Source organism: Danio rerio, chromosome 14, assembly GCF_052040795.2.
Source record: "Danio rerio strain M-AB ecotype USA chromosome 14, GRCz13ab, whole genome shotgun sequence".
Lineage (NCBI taxonomy): Eukaryota > Metazoa > Chordata > Actinopteri > Cypriniformes > Danionidae > Danio > Danio rerio.
Window position 1 is genome coordinate 28464642 of NC_141034.1, and position 17589 is coordinate 28482230.

Below are 17589 nucleotides of genomic sequence, written 5' to 3' on the forward strand. Positions count from 1 at the left end.
ACCATTGCTGTGAATGGCTGGTCGAGAATACTTCACCTGTATATAACATTAAGTCCCTATTTACAGTTGCTCATCAAAATTTCACAGAGAAATCTAAGCATTGTACAAGAAATCCATTTCATTAGGCATTTCATGTGTGCGTGAAAGATTTTCTAATGCTTTCTAATGCCATGCATATTTACCACACTCAAGCCAAACAATAACTCATGTCATCACTGATATCATATATAACATACTGTTGTGCATTGTGTGCATCCATGATGTCATGTAAAACTAAAAAGCTGACCAGGCATCAAAGTTCATCAAAATGTGATGTGTTTTCATTTGGCCACAGAGCAAATACTGATAAATTAAATGTGTTTATTGTGTAAACATTCTAGGTTTGTCTCTTTAATAAAGATTAATTGCATTTACTATATGCAGTGTAGACTATTTCTCTACCGAAAGCATTGTTGCTTTTTTTGTATTGCATTTTCTACACTTTACTTTACAAAAGCACTGTGATCAGTCTAAAACAAATAATTTCTAAGTGAAGCCATCTTGTAAAACTGTTATATCGCAATACATATAAATATTACCAATATTTTTCAGCCCTACTGAACAATAGAAGTTTTTGTGTGTGATGTGACTTCTGTATGATCTGTGCCTTTTATATTGTTACACTACTGACAATCTTCTCGTAACTAAAATGGAAATAATGTGGAAAGTTTGCTAATGTGACCGCACTTTATATAAATCAGCGAGGACAAGTAAGCCTCAGTGAAAACATTCTTCCATAATTTCCAATCCATTTAATTAAGTTACATCATTGAAAAATATACTTGTTTTTAAAACATGTGCATTTGCTACGGGCAATACAATGTACAGCCATTAGAGTTAGTGCAACAAGCAACCATCGCATTGCCAGTAGTAAACAGGACCTGCCCTGACACAGCTGAAGAGAGGCCATAGGCGAACAAAGTCATATGGACATATTTTCTTGGAGCTCTGAATAATTATAGCTGAACTACTGAAGTCACATGGAACAATTTGACAATGTTTTTGGTTTCTTTTCACATCTCTAGACCCATGCTGACTTGCAGGGCTAGGGAGCTCCTGGATTTCATCTAAAAAAAATTGTGTTCCGAAATCTCAGGGTTGGAACAACATGAGGATAATTAATGACAAAATTAAAATTTTTGGAGAAACTAATTCTTCAACCACAGACATTCAAAAATAATAGTTTCCACTGAGTGGTACCGTACAGTTTGGTACGCTTTTTGGCCGTTTCCACTGTCAAAAGATACTAAATATCAAACCATACCAGTTTTTGGGTACCCTTTCGAAAAAGTTTACAGAGAAATGTTACTAGTCCGGACACAAGCTAGAAGAATGAAAACAAAGGAAGCGCTATTTTTAAATACACTGCTGAGACATTACACCGCAATAATATATACATATAAAAACAAGGCATAGTTCACCCAAGCTTAAAGGGCCATGAAACCCCCTCGTTTCAGCAGGGTGTTTTCACACCTCTACTTTGGAAAAAGTCAGAAAAGTGGGCGTGTCCAGCTCTGTTTAGGGGGAGTGTCGGAGGAAGAAAAGAGGCTTGGTGTGGGAGTGTCTATTTGGGCACGCTGAATATCAGAGTCAAAACACACAACCACTGACAATGTGACTGTGTTTACATGGACATCTGTAGTCTAATTATTTGCCAAATTATTAAATGGTGGACTTTAACTGCAGTTTGGCTCTTTCATTCAGGGAATTCATTCATATCCCTCCCGACAAACGTGATATTTGATTCGAGGAACTGTTCTAAGCGTGTATTTTTCATGCAATGTTTGATACCGCACGGCGAATGAGAGAAAAAAAAACTCAGCATTTCCCGGAAACTTAGATGCACACGGCAGGTAGTGTCAGAAAGCCGCGTTTGTTATTCCGGTCACAAAATCCAACACAAGGTTATAGTTTGGTTGTAACTGTTAGTGCTAACTTGTTTACACTCGGTGCAATAGTTTGTTTGATACGAATAAAATACAACTGAATAAACAAAGAGCACTGGTCGCTCACTTACCAAATCTGTAGAGACAGGACAATCCACAGCAACTAGAGCCGCGTCTTTGTTTAGAGGAGACTACAAGCGAATCCGGATCTCAGCTTTTGCAGATGAGAACAGCTCTCAGGTAAACAATGTGCCTCCTTAGACACGCAAGTTATTGTTGTCGAGCGTCGAGTACACTGTTAATCCACACGTGACGCCAGCTGAGCTCTCACAGAGAGAAAATGAAAACAAAACTTAACTGCAGCAAACTATTAAAGCAACACTTCACGCTTGTTTTGCCAACACAACGTGGCGTCTCTGCCGTCTACACTCTGACAGTAATGAATATTAATGAAGTTGCACAATAGAGCGCGCTGATTGGTTTGAACCAAGCCTTACTCATGCATTAATGCAACACACTGTAAGACGTAATAAGACACACTCTGGGAGAGACGCCCAGTCTGCACGCTGGAATACAACGCTATTATGTCATGGCCGTGACGCAGCTTCAAAAATTAGTTTCAAACCGGAAGTACGAATTTGCTTGAAATAATGCAAAAACAACCAATTAACACTTTTTAGTGAAATATAGGTGTCCTAATAGTGTTTTTAGCAGTGTGGGACACATATACGACTGTCAACAGCTCAAAAAATGTGTTTTGGTGTTTTGTGACCCTTTAAACAAACAACGTTGTTGTCTTGATGAACAGCCACAAAGCCAAGAAAAGCAGAATCTACACTTTGCCCTGTTGTTGTTTACAAAGCCATCTAAAGCGCGAGCAGTTTCACTTCGCATCCAAATCTATATTAGCAATAATGAACTTCTTTAGCTGACGATTATAATGCGCGCGTAATTATTGAAGTACTTCTGACATCTGATCATTAGAAAAGGACAGACGTGAAAGTGAAGCATGAAAAAACAAACAAAGGAGGAGCCAGAAAAAAAAGGAGCAAATTATTCTTTTAGCAACCTAAAACATGGAAAAACTGCTACGTTTAATTATTATCGTCGCCTTTTGGACTATTATGAACTCTGAAATATGGAAATACTTTCTAACAAGAGGTTACAAGAGAGAGAGAGAGTTTTAATTTTATTGCCATTTCAGCTTCTATGGCTATGTCATGGCAAAAAGAAAATAGATCAAGTTTATCACATTTTATAAATACCAATTTTCTATAATTATAAAATATTCTAACAATTAAAAGTCATCAACAGCAATAAATAATGTCCAGGGTAAAATACATAAATAGCAATAATGCTAATATATGAGATAAAAATCTAAAACAGTTTTTTAAGGTTTCCTTTTGATAAAAATTGTACAATTTTAGATGGATTAAGAGGTTACAAGTACTGGCGAAGATTAAAGATACAGATGAGAGGTTTGCACTGATTGTAGGCTATATGTTGTGTTGTTTTTGACACCAAATAAGGACTAAAAGTATGCTGTGTGTAGTTTTTCTGTATTTGGTAACATATCAGAGACTGCAAGGGACTTTGTGTGTTCATATATGTTGCATTTATTTATTTGATATCATAGCAGACATTACAGTAGGCCGTTTTGCATTGATCTGCATTTTGCATTGATCTGTAGTTATTAAATCTTGTACTTAGAAAGTACAGCTTTACCTTGACATTTACTCGGGCGAGAATGACATCTGTAGTACTTTCTGTCGTACACCACGCCCACCAAAAGGATACCATCATGGAAACGAAAGCGTGATAAAGGTGACCTGTACCATACCACTCAGTGGAAACAAACCAAGAGTGATGAAACTGAAAGTGATTAAAAAAAAAATAATAATAATGATACTAAATATATTGAATTATTATTTTTTTTTTCCCAAATAAAAGGTCATCTAGAGCATTCTAATGGAATCATTTGTGAGTTACATCTACGTCAAGCAATTCAAATCAGTCAATTGAGTGACTCAATGACAGTTAAAAGGCGGCTGCTCACAAAGAGATTACACAAAAAGGCAGCTCGCCAGGTTTTAGGTCTTTTAGATTAACCTGGAATGTCTGCATAATTCTGCTTGTAATGAAAAAAAAAAGATATCCCTAGCGATTAGCACAGGTGCCTGTACCAAACTTGCATCACTCACTTATGTAACTGCGCTTAGTATTGTCTTTTCACAAAAGGGCTGCTTCCTCTTTTTCTGCCAGTCTAACAGAAGGGAGAAGGAGAAGTCTCATGGAAAGAATTTACATTCCATTATTGACTGCTTCCTGTATACATGAAGAAAGCGGCTATGTAAATTCTTTTGAGGTCAGAAATCTTGAGGCCCTTAAAAGGACGCAGAGTAAGACACAATTAAGATTTAAAACAATCTGCTCTTTCGAAGAAAACAAAATCACAGCCGTTTCTTTGGTGCGAGAAAAACCGGCAGACTGCAAACGCACAAAAACACAGTGAACAGAACTGACACGCCTTCGGAGAGCTTCAGTGCATTACATAACACTGCAGACATAATAACCTTCTAACACTGCTTCTCCTTTCTCTGAGCTTCACATCTGCGTGTGTTAAGCGTTGCCTCTAGCTGGAACTGGGGTGGGCAGTACATGATTTAAAAGCTTTAAACAAACACAAAGTGTAAGTATATAATCGCCTTTTAAAACTCAAATCACAATATCGCATTTGTAAGGTTTGGGCAAGTATTTTCCAAGAAATAAAGCTAATGCTGACTTAATCTAATCACATTGATCTAGAAAGCAAATATATAGCAGCTCCCACAGCACCATTTGTAAGTGCTGCACTAACAATTAGAGGTGGAATAAACAGGAAATGTGCTAAAATTGATCTAATTGTCAATACTTAAGCATATTTTGTGAAAAATCAACATTTATGCTAAATGCTTTGTTACTCTCATGTCATGTTTTATCCAATACAAGCTCCAAAAAACATTCCAATCTTTGATTTGTTTACAATCATTAGGATCTGGTTTAAGTAACACAAACCAGCATTAATGAATAATTCACAAGAGTAATGTTACCCGAGGATTAACTTGCATGAACACGGCTCTTGTAAGTATTTTTAGATTTGCAGCTGTAAAAGTTTCGTTTTTTCGTTTTTATCAGTTTGACATTAGAGCCAAATTCATGTAATTACACTTTCTACCAATCACACCAATTGCATACACTCATTTTTTTAATTAACAGGCTGTAAAATTGCATATAATATTAAATTCTAGAGGTGAATTTCATATGTAGAGCGCTAGGAAAAATAATTATTCATTATCAGGGAATAAGTGTGATCCTCACAGTGATTTACAATATCATCCATTATCTGTGGCTGACTGAATGGTGCATGTCTCATTACATTTTGAATGAATGGCATCAGATTTCCGCAGTATCCTATGTGAATACAGCTAAACAGCACTAATAAGTACACACTAATAGAGGGCTGAAAGTTCACCTGGTCATTAATGGAGCTGTAGTCATTGGTGTTAGAGATGTCTTCGTCCTCCGATTCAAAGAACTCCTCCTGGTTCTCCAGCAGTTCTGCCAGAATCCGACTGACTGACTCCTGCTCTTTCAGATCCTCCACATCGGTGTCTAAACTTCAGAACAGAAAACAAAGGAAATGATAAAAAAAAAAAATAGTTTAACTTAATTTTCAATGTTTATTAGTATTAGCTTAATGTGTCTGTAGACTGATCACCTCAATGGTGATCGATTAAAATTGTGCTAATTTGTTTGATCATTTAAATAACCTGACTCTAAAACATTAATTCAAAGGGACAGTTCATTAAAAACTGAAAAATCAGTCATTATTTACTTCACACCTTCCAAACCTGTTTGGCTTTCTTTCTTTTGTTAAATGCAAAGAAGATATTTTAAAGAAAATTTACTTTTACAGTATTTGTTTTGCCTACTATGTTATCTTCTTTTGTGTTGAACAGAATAAAGAAACAAAACTGTGAGTAAAGTTTAATTTTAGGGGAACCATCTACTATTATTGTTAATTTAGGGCAAGACTTTTTGACAGATCATTGGCCAAGTGTTCAAAAATTATTCTCTGTTTACACCAATAGGTTTTAGTTTTAAAGTTAGGCCTTCAGTCTACACTACCCTGAAGTTTAAGCCCAGAAAATTGAGTTTTTTTAAAAACGCTGAAGAGGTCGTTTTTTTTTGTTGTTTTTTTTTTTCAAATGCTGCTGTGTCAGTGTGAATGAGGGAAAATAGAGACATCTGAAAACAGAGAAAATCAAATTGGCGCTTTCCCTCAATATTAAGTCCACAAATTTTAGTCTTGTACCCTTTCCTTTTAAGTCCAGACTTTGCAAGTTTGATATGGAAAACAAACTCCCGAGGACACGTCAGGTAAATCTTCAAGGGAACAGTGTACAAAAACGTCATTCACATGATATTATCAATAAAATCAAAACATGACATAAGGAAATGCCACTTTTAATTTTGATATTAACAACTTAACAGACACTAAAAATGTTAAGGAATCTTGTAGGTTCATATTTATGTGACCGTCATCGTCACTGTATACATATTTATAAAAAAAAAAAAATTAAAAAAAGAGCCTATAACATTACTGCCTTCTTTCATTTTTATTGAAAAATATGAAACAAAATCTCTCTTTTGCTGAATATCAGTTTTAATAATCAATAATGGCCTTTATAAAAGTATAACCTACAAAAAGTTTATACAATATAGGAAATAAAGGCAAGTAATCAGTTAATATGCAGAATCAGTGTACGTGGTTGCATAAATTAATATAATAACTTATCTTTGCGCTCAGCCAAAATGTGCTACCTGAAAGCAACTAATAGATTCAAAAGACCATAAGATAGAGATGAATAAAATATTAGATTTAACAACTATAGTGAGATGGTGGTGGTGTACGCTGCTCTCATCTAGGGAGGTGTGCTCAAAGCCCCCACTGACTGCCTGGAGCTCAGACGTGCGCATACGCTGCAACGCATGTTAGAGTGTGTGTGGTCACGTGATGTGCACTTTCAGTGGTGTCGTGTGGACGGAGATCTTTTCAGAAATGCTAGATGAAACACCAGTGTGGACGTGGTTTTAAAACATTTTAAAACTAAAACATATTAGTGTAAACAGGGCCTCAGTTTAAATTTTTTTTTACATATTTATTGTTATTCAGTTTGGTGAGACTAATGCTGCATATATGACACATTTCAGCTTATATTTATTTATAGATTTATCTTTGAAGTCAGCTTTTATAGATCTTCTACCCTGCCCTTTAGATTTGTCTTCGCTTTATTTATCATTTCACCATATTTAAGATTTGCCCACACAACCAAAACTGTGAAAAAGATTGTGCGTGGGCCTGCTAATGACAGGATGTGTTGTATTGGAAAAGAAAAAAACCCTGTTTGTGGCTCTTATGAGGTATCTTTAAAAACTGACAAAAATGGACAGAAATGGCAAAAGCATCTTACTGGAAAATGTCAGGCCCAAAGACGGCAGCAAGAGCTCCTAAGCTCCAGCTCTCCTCCTGTAGAGACGCCACACCGGACAGGAAGCGGCACAAGAAGCGGAGCAAACTGTAATTGACCTGCGGCAGCTGCTGAAGGAAGTACTTCATGTTTCTGCCCAGCTCTTCTTCAATGCTGTAATCTAAAAGTCAGAATGAGAAGGTGGTTCAGTAGGACGTGCGGTTATTAATGTTAATGATGTGAAAGTCAGAGGCGAGCAGAGTGATGTAAAGGTGTGCAAGAACACCGGTGCTTTGATGATGCAATTATAACTCAATTATAACTCCAGATAGAAAAAAAAAAACAGGCATTTTAATTCATAGAGATTCATCTTAAGCCAATGTGGACAGCTGGCTTCAGAAAAGGACATGTTGGAAGCTTGACCTACCCTGGTAGAGCTGCATTATTTGTGCCTGTAAGCCTGCAGGGATGATGGGCTCTGGGAGCTCCTGCAGGAAGAGGCGTAGCAGGCTAACGGCAGACGCCAGGTCGGCCTCCTTCTCCAGATTGACTTCAACTCCACTGTCGTAGCGCTGCCTGAGCCATTCCACGCGTTCTGCGTTCCCGTTCACTAGAAACAGACTCAGATGCAGCCCCCCTATAAAACGCAAATGCTCAAGTCACATAGAGAAACATGCCAGCAGAGTAAGGTATAAACATCTGACAGAGGAGACGTTACTCGCTGAATCACTGCACAGAGCAGCTGAGCATGCTGATAATTTGCTTGTTAAACTTGTAATCTCTTTAGTCAGATGTGCAAGCGTGATAACATCGGCCATGTTCAAAAACCAATAATAAGGCAAGGCAAGGCAAGTTTATTTATATAGCACATTTCATACACAGTGGCAATTCAAAGTGCTTTACATAAACAGGAATTAAAAACACAAGTTTAGGAAAATAAAATGCAGACAATAAAAATTATTAAAAACAGATAAAAACAAATTAAAATGAGTTAAAATAGGTTATAAAAGAATGAAAAAGAAAACGAAAAACATAATAGTGCGATCTGTCGGACGCAGCACAGTGCTCATTCAGTAAAGGCACAGCTAAACAGATGTGTTTTCAGTCTTGATTTGAATGTGCCTAATGTTGGAGCACATCTGATCATTTCTGGAAGCTGATTCCAGCAGCGAGGGGCATAGTGGCTGAAGGCAGATTCACCCTGCTTAGACTGAACTCTTGGAACTTCTAGTTTATATGATCCTAAAGATCTGAGTGATCTGTTAGGTTTGTATTCAGTGAGCATATCTGTAATGTATTGAGGTCCTAGGCCATTTAGTGATTTATAGACCAGTAATAATACTTTAAAATCTATTCTGAATGTAACTGGCAGCCAGTGTAGAGACCTGAGGACAGGTGTGATGTGCTCTGATTTCCTGCTTCTGGTCAGAATTCTGGCTGCAGCGTTCTGGATGAGCTGCAAGTGTCTGACTGTCTTTTTGGGAAGGCCAGTGAGGAGTCCATTACAGTAATCCACCCTGCTACTGATAAAAGCATGAACAAGTTTCTCTAAATCTTCACTAGAAACAAAGCATCTGATTCTTGCTATGTTTTTGAGATGATAGTATGCTGATTTACTGACTGCTTTGACATGACTGTTGAAACTCAGATCTGACTCCAGCGTCACACCAAGATTCTTGACCTTATTTTTTGTCGTTTGACCTTTAGAGCCTAGGTACGCATTCACCTTGAGAACCTCATCTCTGTTCCCAAACGCAATGACTTCAGTTTTCTCTTTGTTTAATTGAAGAAAGTTTTGCCACATCCAATTTTTAATTTCATCAATACATTGGCAGAGGGTGTCAATGGGGCTGTAGTCATTAGGCAGTAAGGCTAGGTAGATCTGAGTGTCATCAGCATAGCTGTGGTAGGAGATTTGATTCTTTCTCATTATTTGGCTCAGAGGGAGCATGTAAAGGTTGAACAGGAGAGGTGCCAGAATCGAGCCTTGTGGGACTCCACATGTCATGGGTGTCCACCTCGACCTATGATCACCTATACTGACATAGTAACCTCTCCCTTCAAGGTAAGATCTGAACCATTTGAGGACTGTCCCAGACAGCCCAACCCAGTTTTCCAGCCTATCCAGAAGTATGCTGTGATCGACAGTGTCAAATGCAGCACTGAGATCCAACAATACCAACACTGTTATTTTACCTGAATCTGTGTTTAGACGTATATCATTGATTATCTTTATAAGAGCGCTCTCTGTACTGTGATGTGCTCTGAAACCAGATTGAAAATTGTCTAAACACCCCTTGAAGTTTAAGAACTTGTTAACCTGGTTGAAAACAACTTTTTCAATGATTTTGCCAATGAAAGGGAGATTTGAGATTGGCCTGTAATTGCTCAATAGGGTGTTATCCAGGTTGCTCTTCTTCAAGAGGGGTCTAACAACTGCAGTTTTAAGTGAGTTTGGAAAAATCCCTGAGAGAAGTGAAGCATTTACCACTTTTAGAAGATCCATTTCTAAACAGGTAAACACCGTTTTGAAGAATGATGTGGGGAGCGTGTCAAGACTGCAGGTTGATGTTTTTATAATTTGCACCATCTCTTCTAAGATTTTACCGTTAATTGCCATGAAATCAGACATAATGTCTGACTTCTCAAGTTGTGGTTGAGCTTGTTTGATATCGACACAACTTGGCTGATTGGATGAGCTGATTGCCTTTCTGATATTATTGATCTTATCAGTAAAGAAATTAGCAAATTCGTTACATTTGCTTACAGAGAGTAGCTCACTGGGAATCCGACTGGGGGGGTTTGTGAGCCTCTCTACTGTTGCAAAGAGTGTGCGAGCATTATTTACATTGTTGTTTATAAGGTTTGAGAAGAAAGTCTGTCTAGCAGTTTTTAGTTCCACATTAAAAGCCTGAATACTGTCTTTATAGATATTATAATGGACTACTAGTTTCGTCTTTCTCCACATACGCTCAGCTTTCCTGCATTGTCTTTTCTTCATTTGGACTGCTCTTGAGTTTCTCCAAGGGACTCTCTCTTTGCCAGTTCTCTTCCTAACTTTAACAGGAGCGATGTCATTTATTACATTTTCAATTTTAGAATTAAACAAATCAAGGAGAGAATCAACAGAGTCTGCAGATATACTTGGTGCCAGCGATATGGCCTTCATAAACTGCTCACTAGTGTTCTCATTTATGCATCTCTTTCTGAAAGAGACAGATCTGTCTTTAATAGCTGGAGTGATCAATATATCAAAGAAAATACAGAAATGATCAGATAGTGCCACATCCTTAACAACAGTCGATGAAATGTGTAAACCCTTAGTTATAAGTAGATCAAGAGTGTGTCCACGATTGTGTGTGGGTCCTTGAACATGCTGAGTCAGATCAAAAGTGTTAAAAACAGTCATCAGTTCTTTTACAGCATTGATTTCTGGATTATCAATGTGAATATTAAAATCCCCAGCAATACTAAAATAATCATATTCAGATAATAATAATAAAATGAGAAAAAAATATATATATTCATATATATATACTTTTTCATACTTTTTTGGCCTTGTGCATCTATAAATGATTTTTGTCTATAATTGTAGCTTTGTTCAAACAGAATTCACTGTGATAAAAATATGCATTTTCGTTAAAAATTTAATATTCCACTTTCATTTTTACACTATACCAACAAAAAAGGTTCCTCTGAGGACCTTTGGGACAAATATTAAACCCATTGGTGCTCTTTAAAACTATTGAACACAATATTTACAAGTAGTTTTGTACGTAAACACTGAGAAATTTACAGTATTTACTGTGAAAATAATAATGCCTCAAAATTGATGTTTCTGATCACCGAGTTATCCAAGACTGATTATCCAAAACAGTTCTGCTGTTAGGAAGCTATACAATATTATTTTTGCGCATATACGTACATTAGATTAGTCAGCACTGAAGCCAAATCTGGAGCTTATCTAACAAAATAACTTGCAGTAATCGTCTAAAAAAATCCGTCTTAAAATCTCATCTTGAGAGTTGACAGTAACAGATTCCAAATGCAAACAGCACACTTGAAATGAACTCTGTACCTTCTATCTGCTCATTGTAATTGGGATAATGAGGGAATAACACACACCTGGCCATGGAACAACTTAGAAGCCAATTGTCCAATTACTTTTGGACCCTTAACAAGTGGGAGGCACATACGCAAACTGTTGTATTGCTGTGGTCACACTAGTGTTTGTGCATGCAAAATGCTGTAGTACAGCGCTGCGAAAAGGGTGGGATTAAACAAGATGATTAGACATTAAAAAAAGTGAGCGATCAGTTCATGTTTTAAATTTCAGGTCATGTTTTGATCTTCGACTGGTTTCACGCAATCATGTGATGCGATTTCGCAGGTCAGAGTTCACCAAGCTTGAACTTTCTAACGCAGTGAACTGTGAAACTTGTCACACAAGCTTGCGTTTCCGGTCTGATGCAGCTTATTTCCTACAGAGTTTACCTGATTTGATGCAAATACCCTCAAATTAAAGCTGACAGTCTGCAGTTAAAGGATGCATTGTTAGTTTCATTTCAAATTAATTGTGTTGGTGTATAGAGTCAAAAATGTGTCAATGTCCAAATATTTATGGACCTAACAGATTTAAATTCTTAAAATAAATACATTTCTGTAGTTATGGTTGGCAGCAATGAAATATACTTTATTGAATGTATAATATATATATATATATATATATATATATATATATATATATATATATATATATATATATATATATATATATATATATATGTAATAAACATTACATAGTTTAAAATCATGTGTTTTTTACATTTGTGCCCTTTATTTAAACTGACACACATGGGTTAAATTCACAAATGAGCAAGTTTACATACCTTAACCCAAAAGTTTTGAATAAAAGCAATAATGCATATTTTTATGGCTGACTGAAGCACTGCTGATTTTCACCAGATCACACAAACACACTGCTGATTTTCACCAGATCAGATCAGAAGCTTTCTAAAAGCTCGATTGGCAAATCTACATTAGCTGGTCTGTCTCGGTTCCCACCCCTGGTGTGCTGTGTGTGTACACAAGTCTCTTCGCTGCATGAGAGGAAGCCACAGCGTCGCTATGTATTATGTCTAAATTAGCCTCAGTACAAAAACATCCTTCCATATGAAATGGTAGAGGACAAACGCCAGTGCACTGAACTCAGAGGCAGAGCTGATGTTTGGACACAACAGTGGCGGTTAAACCTCTTTCCAGGAATTTAAAGCCCAGAAAATTTTCAAAATTCAAACTGTGCTACAGTTTAATCCTCAGAGTGTCGCCTTCACATCTCTTTAAAGGCCAAAAAGGGAATTTATAATATGTCTGAAGTGCAAGTAAGAAGTTCAGCAATTTGCAAATACCAGTTATAGAGAAAAGACTTGGCATTTACGTATCTACACTCAACAGTTAATTAGAAGGTGAGAGACTCTTTATTATGATGTGGTGTCATTATAAAAGCCTCAGGCAGAATAATGTTCCTCTTTCACTTTTAACTCTGTAATGTTGCGAAAGAAAGGAAGTACACGTTTGATCGAGGAGAACAGGGAGGCTACTCATATCGTACAATCAGGCCAAGCTACATTTTTGGCCTTATCAGATGTAAATGCCATGAACCATTTGATATTTCTTGCAGAAAACAGAGGAGCTCACAGAGTCATTTCATCATTTATGCTGAAGCTTCACACACATATTTCTGATCCAAAATACTCATTTGTTGCACAACCTTGCGGAAAGTTAAAAAATGCTTTACAGAAAATTGCGGGCTTTGTAGATAGTACTACACAAATATGTCATTTATTACACTAGCATGCTCAAATGTCGAAAACTTTAAGTTTTCTCCTAACAGGATAAGTATTTTTTTTAAGTAAAAATTTAATAAAAATACAGAAAAACGAATATTATGTACTACTGATAATACTATTATTCATTTAGTTTTTGGCTTTGTCCCCTTATTAATTTGGGGTTGCCAAAGCAGAATGAACCACCAACTTCCAGCATATGTTTTACGAAGCGGATGCCCTTCCAGCTGCAACCCATAATTGGGAAATTATAATATTATTAGTTAAATAATATTAAAAATAATATTACAATCTTAACTCCTGTGTACTGTTCAAATCGACTAACTTTCCTTTATGTTCGTGGCTGTTTTTGACCCATTAAATTATAACAACACTTTTTGATTGCCAAGCCTTGACACCCAATAATCATGCATTCCTGATTGTTGGTGTTTTTCCCAGTTGTGAAGAGGTAAAACTTTACATTTTTAGTGTTGATCATCAGTTGGCACTATTAACAGTTTAGGTAGGTCTGTGCAACAAAGTTGTATGACTTTTTTAAGGAGTTCTTTGGGGTAAAATAGCTAATAATAGTGTGCATGCATAAATACACTTACTATGTTTAATATGTTCTGAGAGCTGAGCTGCTTATTTTTTTAAAACATATAAATGTAAATGTGCAAAGGTCTCTTTCAAACTCTCACTCACACATAAGCACACTAAACTTCATATAAGCATATAATATTTATCCAAAAACTAAACTTTTTTTGCACTGAAACTAATGGTCAACAGTAAAAATTTACATCTTCCCAAAAGGGAAAACCAGCAACAATGAAGAATGCATGATTATACGTCATTATTACATTACGTCATGAGTTCACAATCAAAAAATGCCATTATGATGGAAGTCAATGGGGCAAAAACAGCCATGAACATAACGAAAGGATAGTAAATTAGCACAGAATTTGAATTTTTGAACATTTTCAAAGCATTTCTTCAAAATAAGTGTCAAAATATGTTTGTCACCAAAAATCATTCCATTTGCTGAACCACAGCGAACACTGAGGCCAAATTAACACTGACAATCATCTGAGATTGATCCCGAACAGCACATAAGGGTTAAAAGAAAGTATAACATATTTTACAGCTTGCCAAAGCTGGATGTTTTTACAACATGGCAAAGCAGCTGTTACTCCATGCTTCAATGTTACATGTTCCTTCTAAAATGGCAAGTTTTGTTGATCAAGAAACATTTCATATTATTAATATCAACACAGTTATGCTGCTTAATATTTTTAAACAAACCTTGAAACGTTTTCTCAAAATTCTTTGAAGTATTAAACAACATATATTTGACTTTTTGTACAATTACAAATACCGTTATGGTCAATTTAGATTAACTGCATATTTATATTTTAATTTTCTTTGTGAAAAAAATAAATAAATAAACAAGTATTTCTATTTAAACAAACTACCAACCCCAAGCATTAGACTTTTGGTATATTTGATATAAAACTTACACAAATATAAAATACTTATGAAGCTAGAAAGGTTAACTAACAAACTAAGTAACTTATCTACAATATAAAGTTTTACTGACTGTTTGTAATTGAAAACAAATTTTACGTTCGAACATCCCATTGCTCAATAAAACCACATAAGCAAAGGAAAAACTGTTTTTACTACAGCTTGTACAACTGATATCTTCCTTGAATGAAGAAGAAATGTCTTAAAAAACGTATATTCACTGCCAAACATGTACATTATTCTATACCTGGGCTGTCTTCATTTCTATTCCCGAAGCTGTTTTAACAGCTGTATATGCTACTATCTTTGACAAATAATAAAGCTTAGCATGAAAGTAAATCATTAGGAGGGTCCCAAGTCACACACCGTGCTCTTCAATGTACTCCACAATGCTCCTGACCAGCAGGGGGACCTCATGTCCTGGCTGTCCGCTGTGCTGCACCTCCTCCAAGGGGATCCCGAACACTCTGGTCGTGCTGAGGGAGTCGCTGAGGGAAGTAGAGAGGCTCTTCCTCATCGCCTCCACAGCCGAGCTGCTTCAGTCCGTCTGCACATAGATACGCAAAGAACAAGGTCACATCGGCTGGCCGAACTGTCACCTCCCTGTACAAACACGCTATCATGGGCGCGGCAGGGGTTCAAACGAGAAACAAAACAAAATTGGAGCGGGGCCTCTCCCGTCTAGGGTAGTGTTGGTTCTTATCATCATGTGTTAGATGAGGAGAGCTTATGTAAGTGACTGTCGTGTGCAAAGTTCATACAGCCGTCAGATGCGGTAGGCTGATTCTGATGATAGTAGCAGGTGGCTGTCATCTCTTTCAGCATGCAAATACCATCACAAACATAACAAATCATTATTCCAGTGCTGTTAATGCTGGAGAAAATACAACTCTGCACCTGCATGCGATTAAGAAGGAACACAATCTGGACTTGATCTGACCACGTCTTTCGTGAGAACAGCAGATGTTCTTGTCTTATCTTATTCTTTTTTTTTTAGATTGGTGATATGAGGTGATATTCTGTCACAGCAGCGCTTACCTTGTTGTATTAGCAAGCACCAAGAAGTTAACTTTATCTCCTGCTCCACTCACTAGTAGTAAACCAAATTCATCTATGGTTGCTTCAGGTTGTGGCAGAAGATGAGCCTGTAGTTCCTCATTGACAGACCGCAAATCCTGTTCAGGACGTTAGTGGTTAAGCTGGAGAAAAGAAAACACAAAAGAGCAGCGTCAGCAAATGCATTCAAACGCATGATAGTCCTTCTGATTGATATTAGCTGGGGAAATTCACAAAACACTTATCCAGTTACTGGACATCTGCAAAAACCCGAAAAACATATCTGCTGAAAAAAAAAAAAAAAAAAGCACAGCAATCTGCTCACCCTGCTGCATCTGGCATCACACGAACACAATTTAATACTAAGTGGAATTTTAATCCAAAACAAGTTTTCCAATCACGCCACTGAAAGCTTTGACATATCTCTTTCATGTTTTTTTTTTTTGGTTAAAGGAATGTTAATAAGTATTCCAAGGGTCTAAACAGGGAAATAAGAATTTCAGTAATATTACTAACTCAAGCAATAAACCAAAATGCAAACTGTTTGTTAAAACAGCATCTCTAATGTTCACAAAGGCTGCATTTATTCAATAAAAATATAGCAAAACTGAATTATTAACAATTTCAGGTAGACACTTTCTGTTTGAATTTGGAGTTCAATGGATCACAGTTGAATCGATCACACTAAACACAGTTCAGGGCACATATCCACAGATTAACTGCAAAGTTTAACAATAAACTGTACTGTCACGAATGTTGCAAGTTAAATTTAGCCATTTACACATAAGAGGATGTGACAGAAGACTTTATTTTGTTTGCAAATATTCTCACTTATACCATTTTGGGCTAGAATGAACAAATATATAAAAGCGTTAGTCAGAATCTCCATATTTGTAAGCATTCAAAAATAGGCACAGGATAATAACTGTTTTCAAGGTGGTTTGGAAAAGTAAAGTAAAAAAAAAAGTTCTATTATATATAATAGAATAAAAGGAAAGATATCTAAAGATGCCTTTTCAAGTTGTAAAGAAATCTGTTTTGTAATCTAATTAAGATAACAGGTCAATGATTTATTTTAATTATTTAACCTGACATGTTTTAAATAGTTTTAAAAATGTTGTTTTTTTACCCAGAAGAACATATTTGAGAGCAGTAATCACAATACTGTCATACAGTGATATTTTTATCCAAGGTTTTTATACTGTCACAATCTTATAACGGCCCATGCCTATTTTCAATTACAGTTATAGTTATGTCAAGCAAACTTAAACATTTAAGAAAGATGATGTGAAAAGAAGGAATATAATCCATAAATTACAAATTTATGATATAAAAAATTGCCTTCACGTTGTGATTGTAGTTACATTTTTTCTGCACATGATTCCTTAGAAGTTATGCCAAAAATATGACACTGCATAATAGTTTACATCATAATAGTAAGAAACGATTAATTGTTATTATGTAAACCATTATGTGGTTTAATATTTCTGAGAAGATTATTTTTCCTTCAGGGAATCACTGATTAAAAAGAAAAGTGTATTTAGTGTAATGTATTTGAAAACTTCAGAAACATTAATTGTTTTTTTATCAATGTACTGCAGGGGTGCCCAAACTTTTTCCAGAAGGGCCAAAAAACAAATATCAATGACAGTTGTGGGCCGAAGAAAAATATAGCAAGCTATTTTATGTTGCCATAAGTAATTTCCTAATTTATTTTATAAAATTAAAAAATAAATAGAAAACATTACT

At 36.1% G+C, this 17589-nt stretch overlaps 2 protein-coding genes across 5 annotated transcripts in view; one reads left to right on the top strand and one right to left on the bottom strand.

Moving 5' to 3' along the window:
• The window catches only part of klhl3 (kelch-like family member 3), a 98975-nt gene that overhangs the window by 77738 nt on the left and 3648 nt on the right, over positions 1–17589 (top strand). The gene's annotated exons all lie outside the window — the stretch shown is intronic.
• Positions 1–17589, bottom strand: part of fam13b (family with sequence similarity 13 member B) — a 74827-nt gene that overhangs the window by 44866 nt on the left and 12372 nt on the right. For all 4 annotated transcript variants that reach the window (NM_001328042.1, XM_087280758.1, XM_087280756.1 and 1 more), the window contains exons 2-6: positions 15823–15983; positions 15151–15331; positions 7863–8072; positions 7439–7616; positions 5437–5581 (exon numbers count right to left, since the gene is read on the bottom strand). In NM_001328042.1, coding sequence (NP_001314971.1) covers positions 5437–5581; positions 7439–7616; positions 7863–8072; positions 15151–15301 — 684 coding nt within the window. In that variant the 5' untranslated portion in view covers positions 15302–15331; positions 15823–15983. The remainder of the gene's footprint in view (positions 1–5436; positions 5582–7438; positions 7617–7862; positions 8073–15150; positions 15332–15822; positions 15984–17589) is intronic.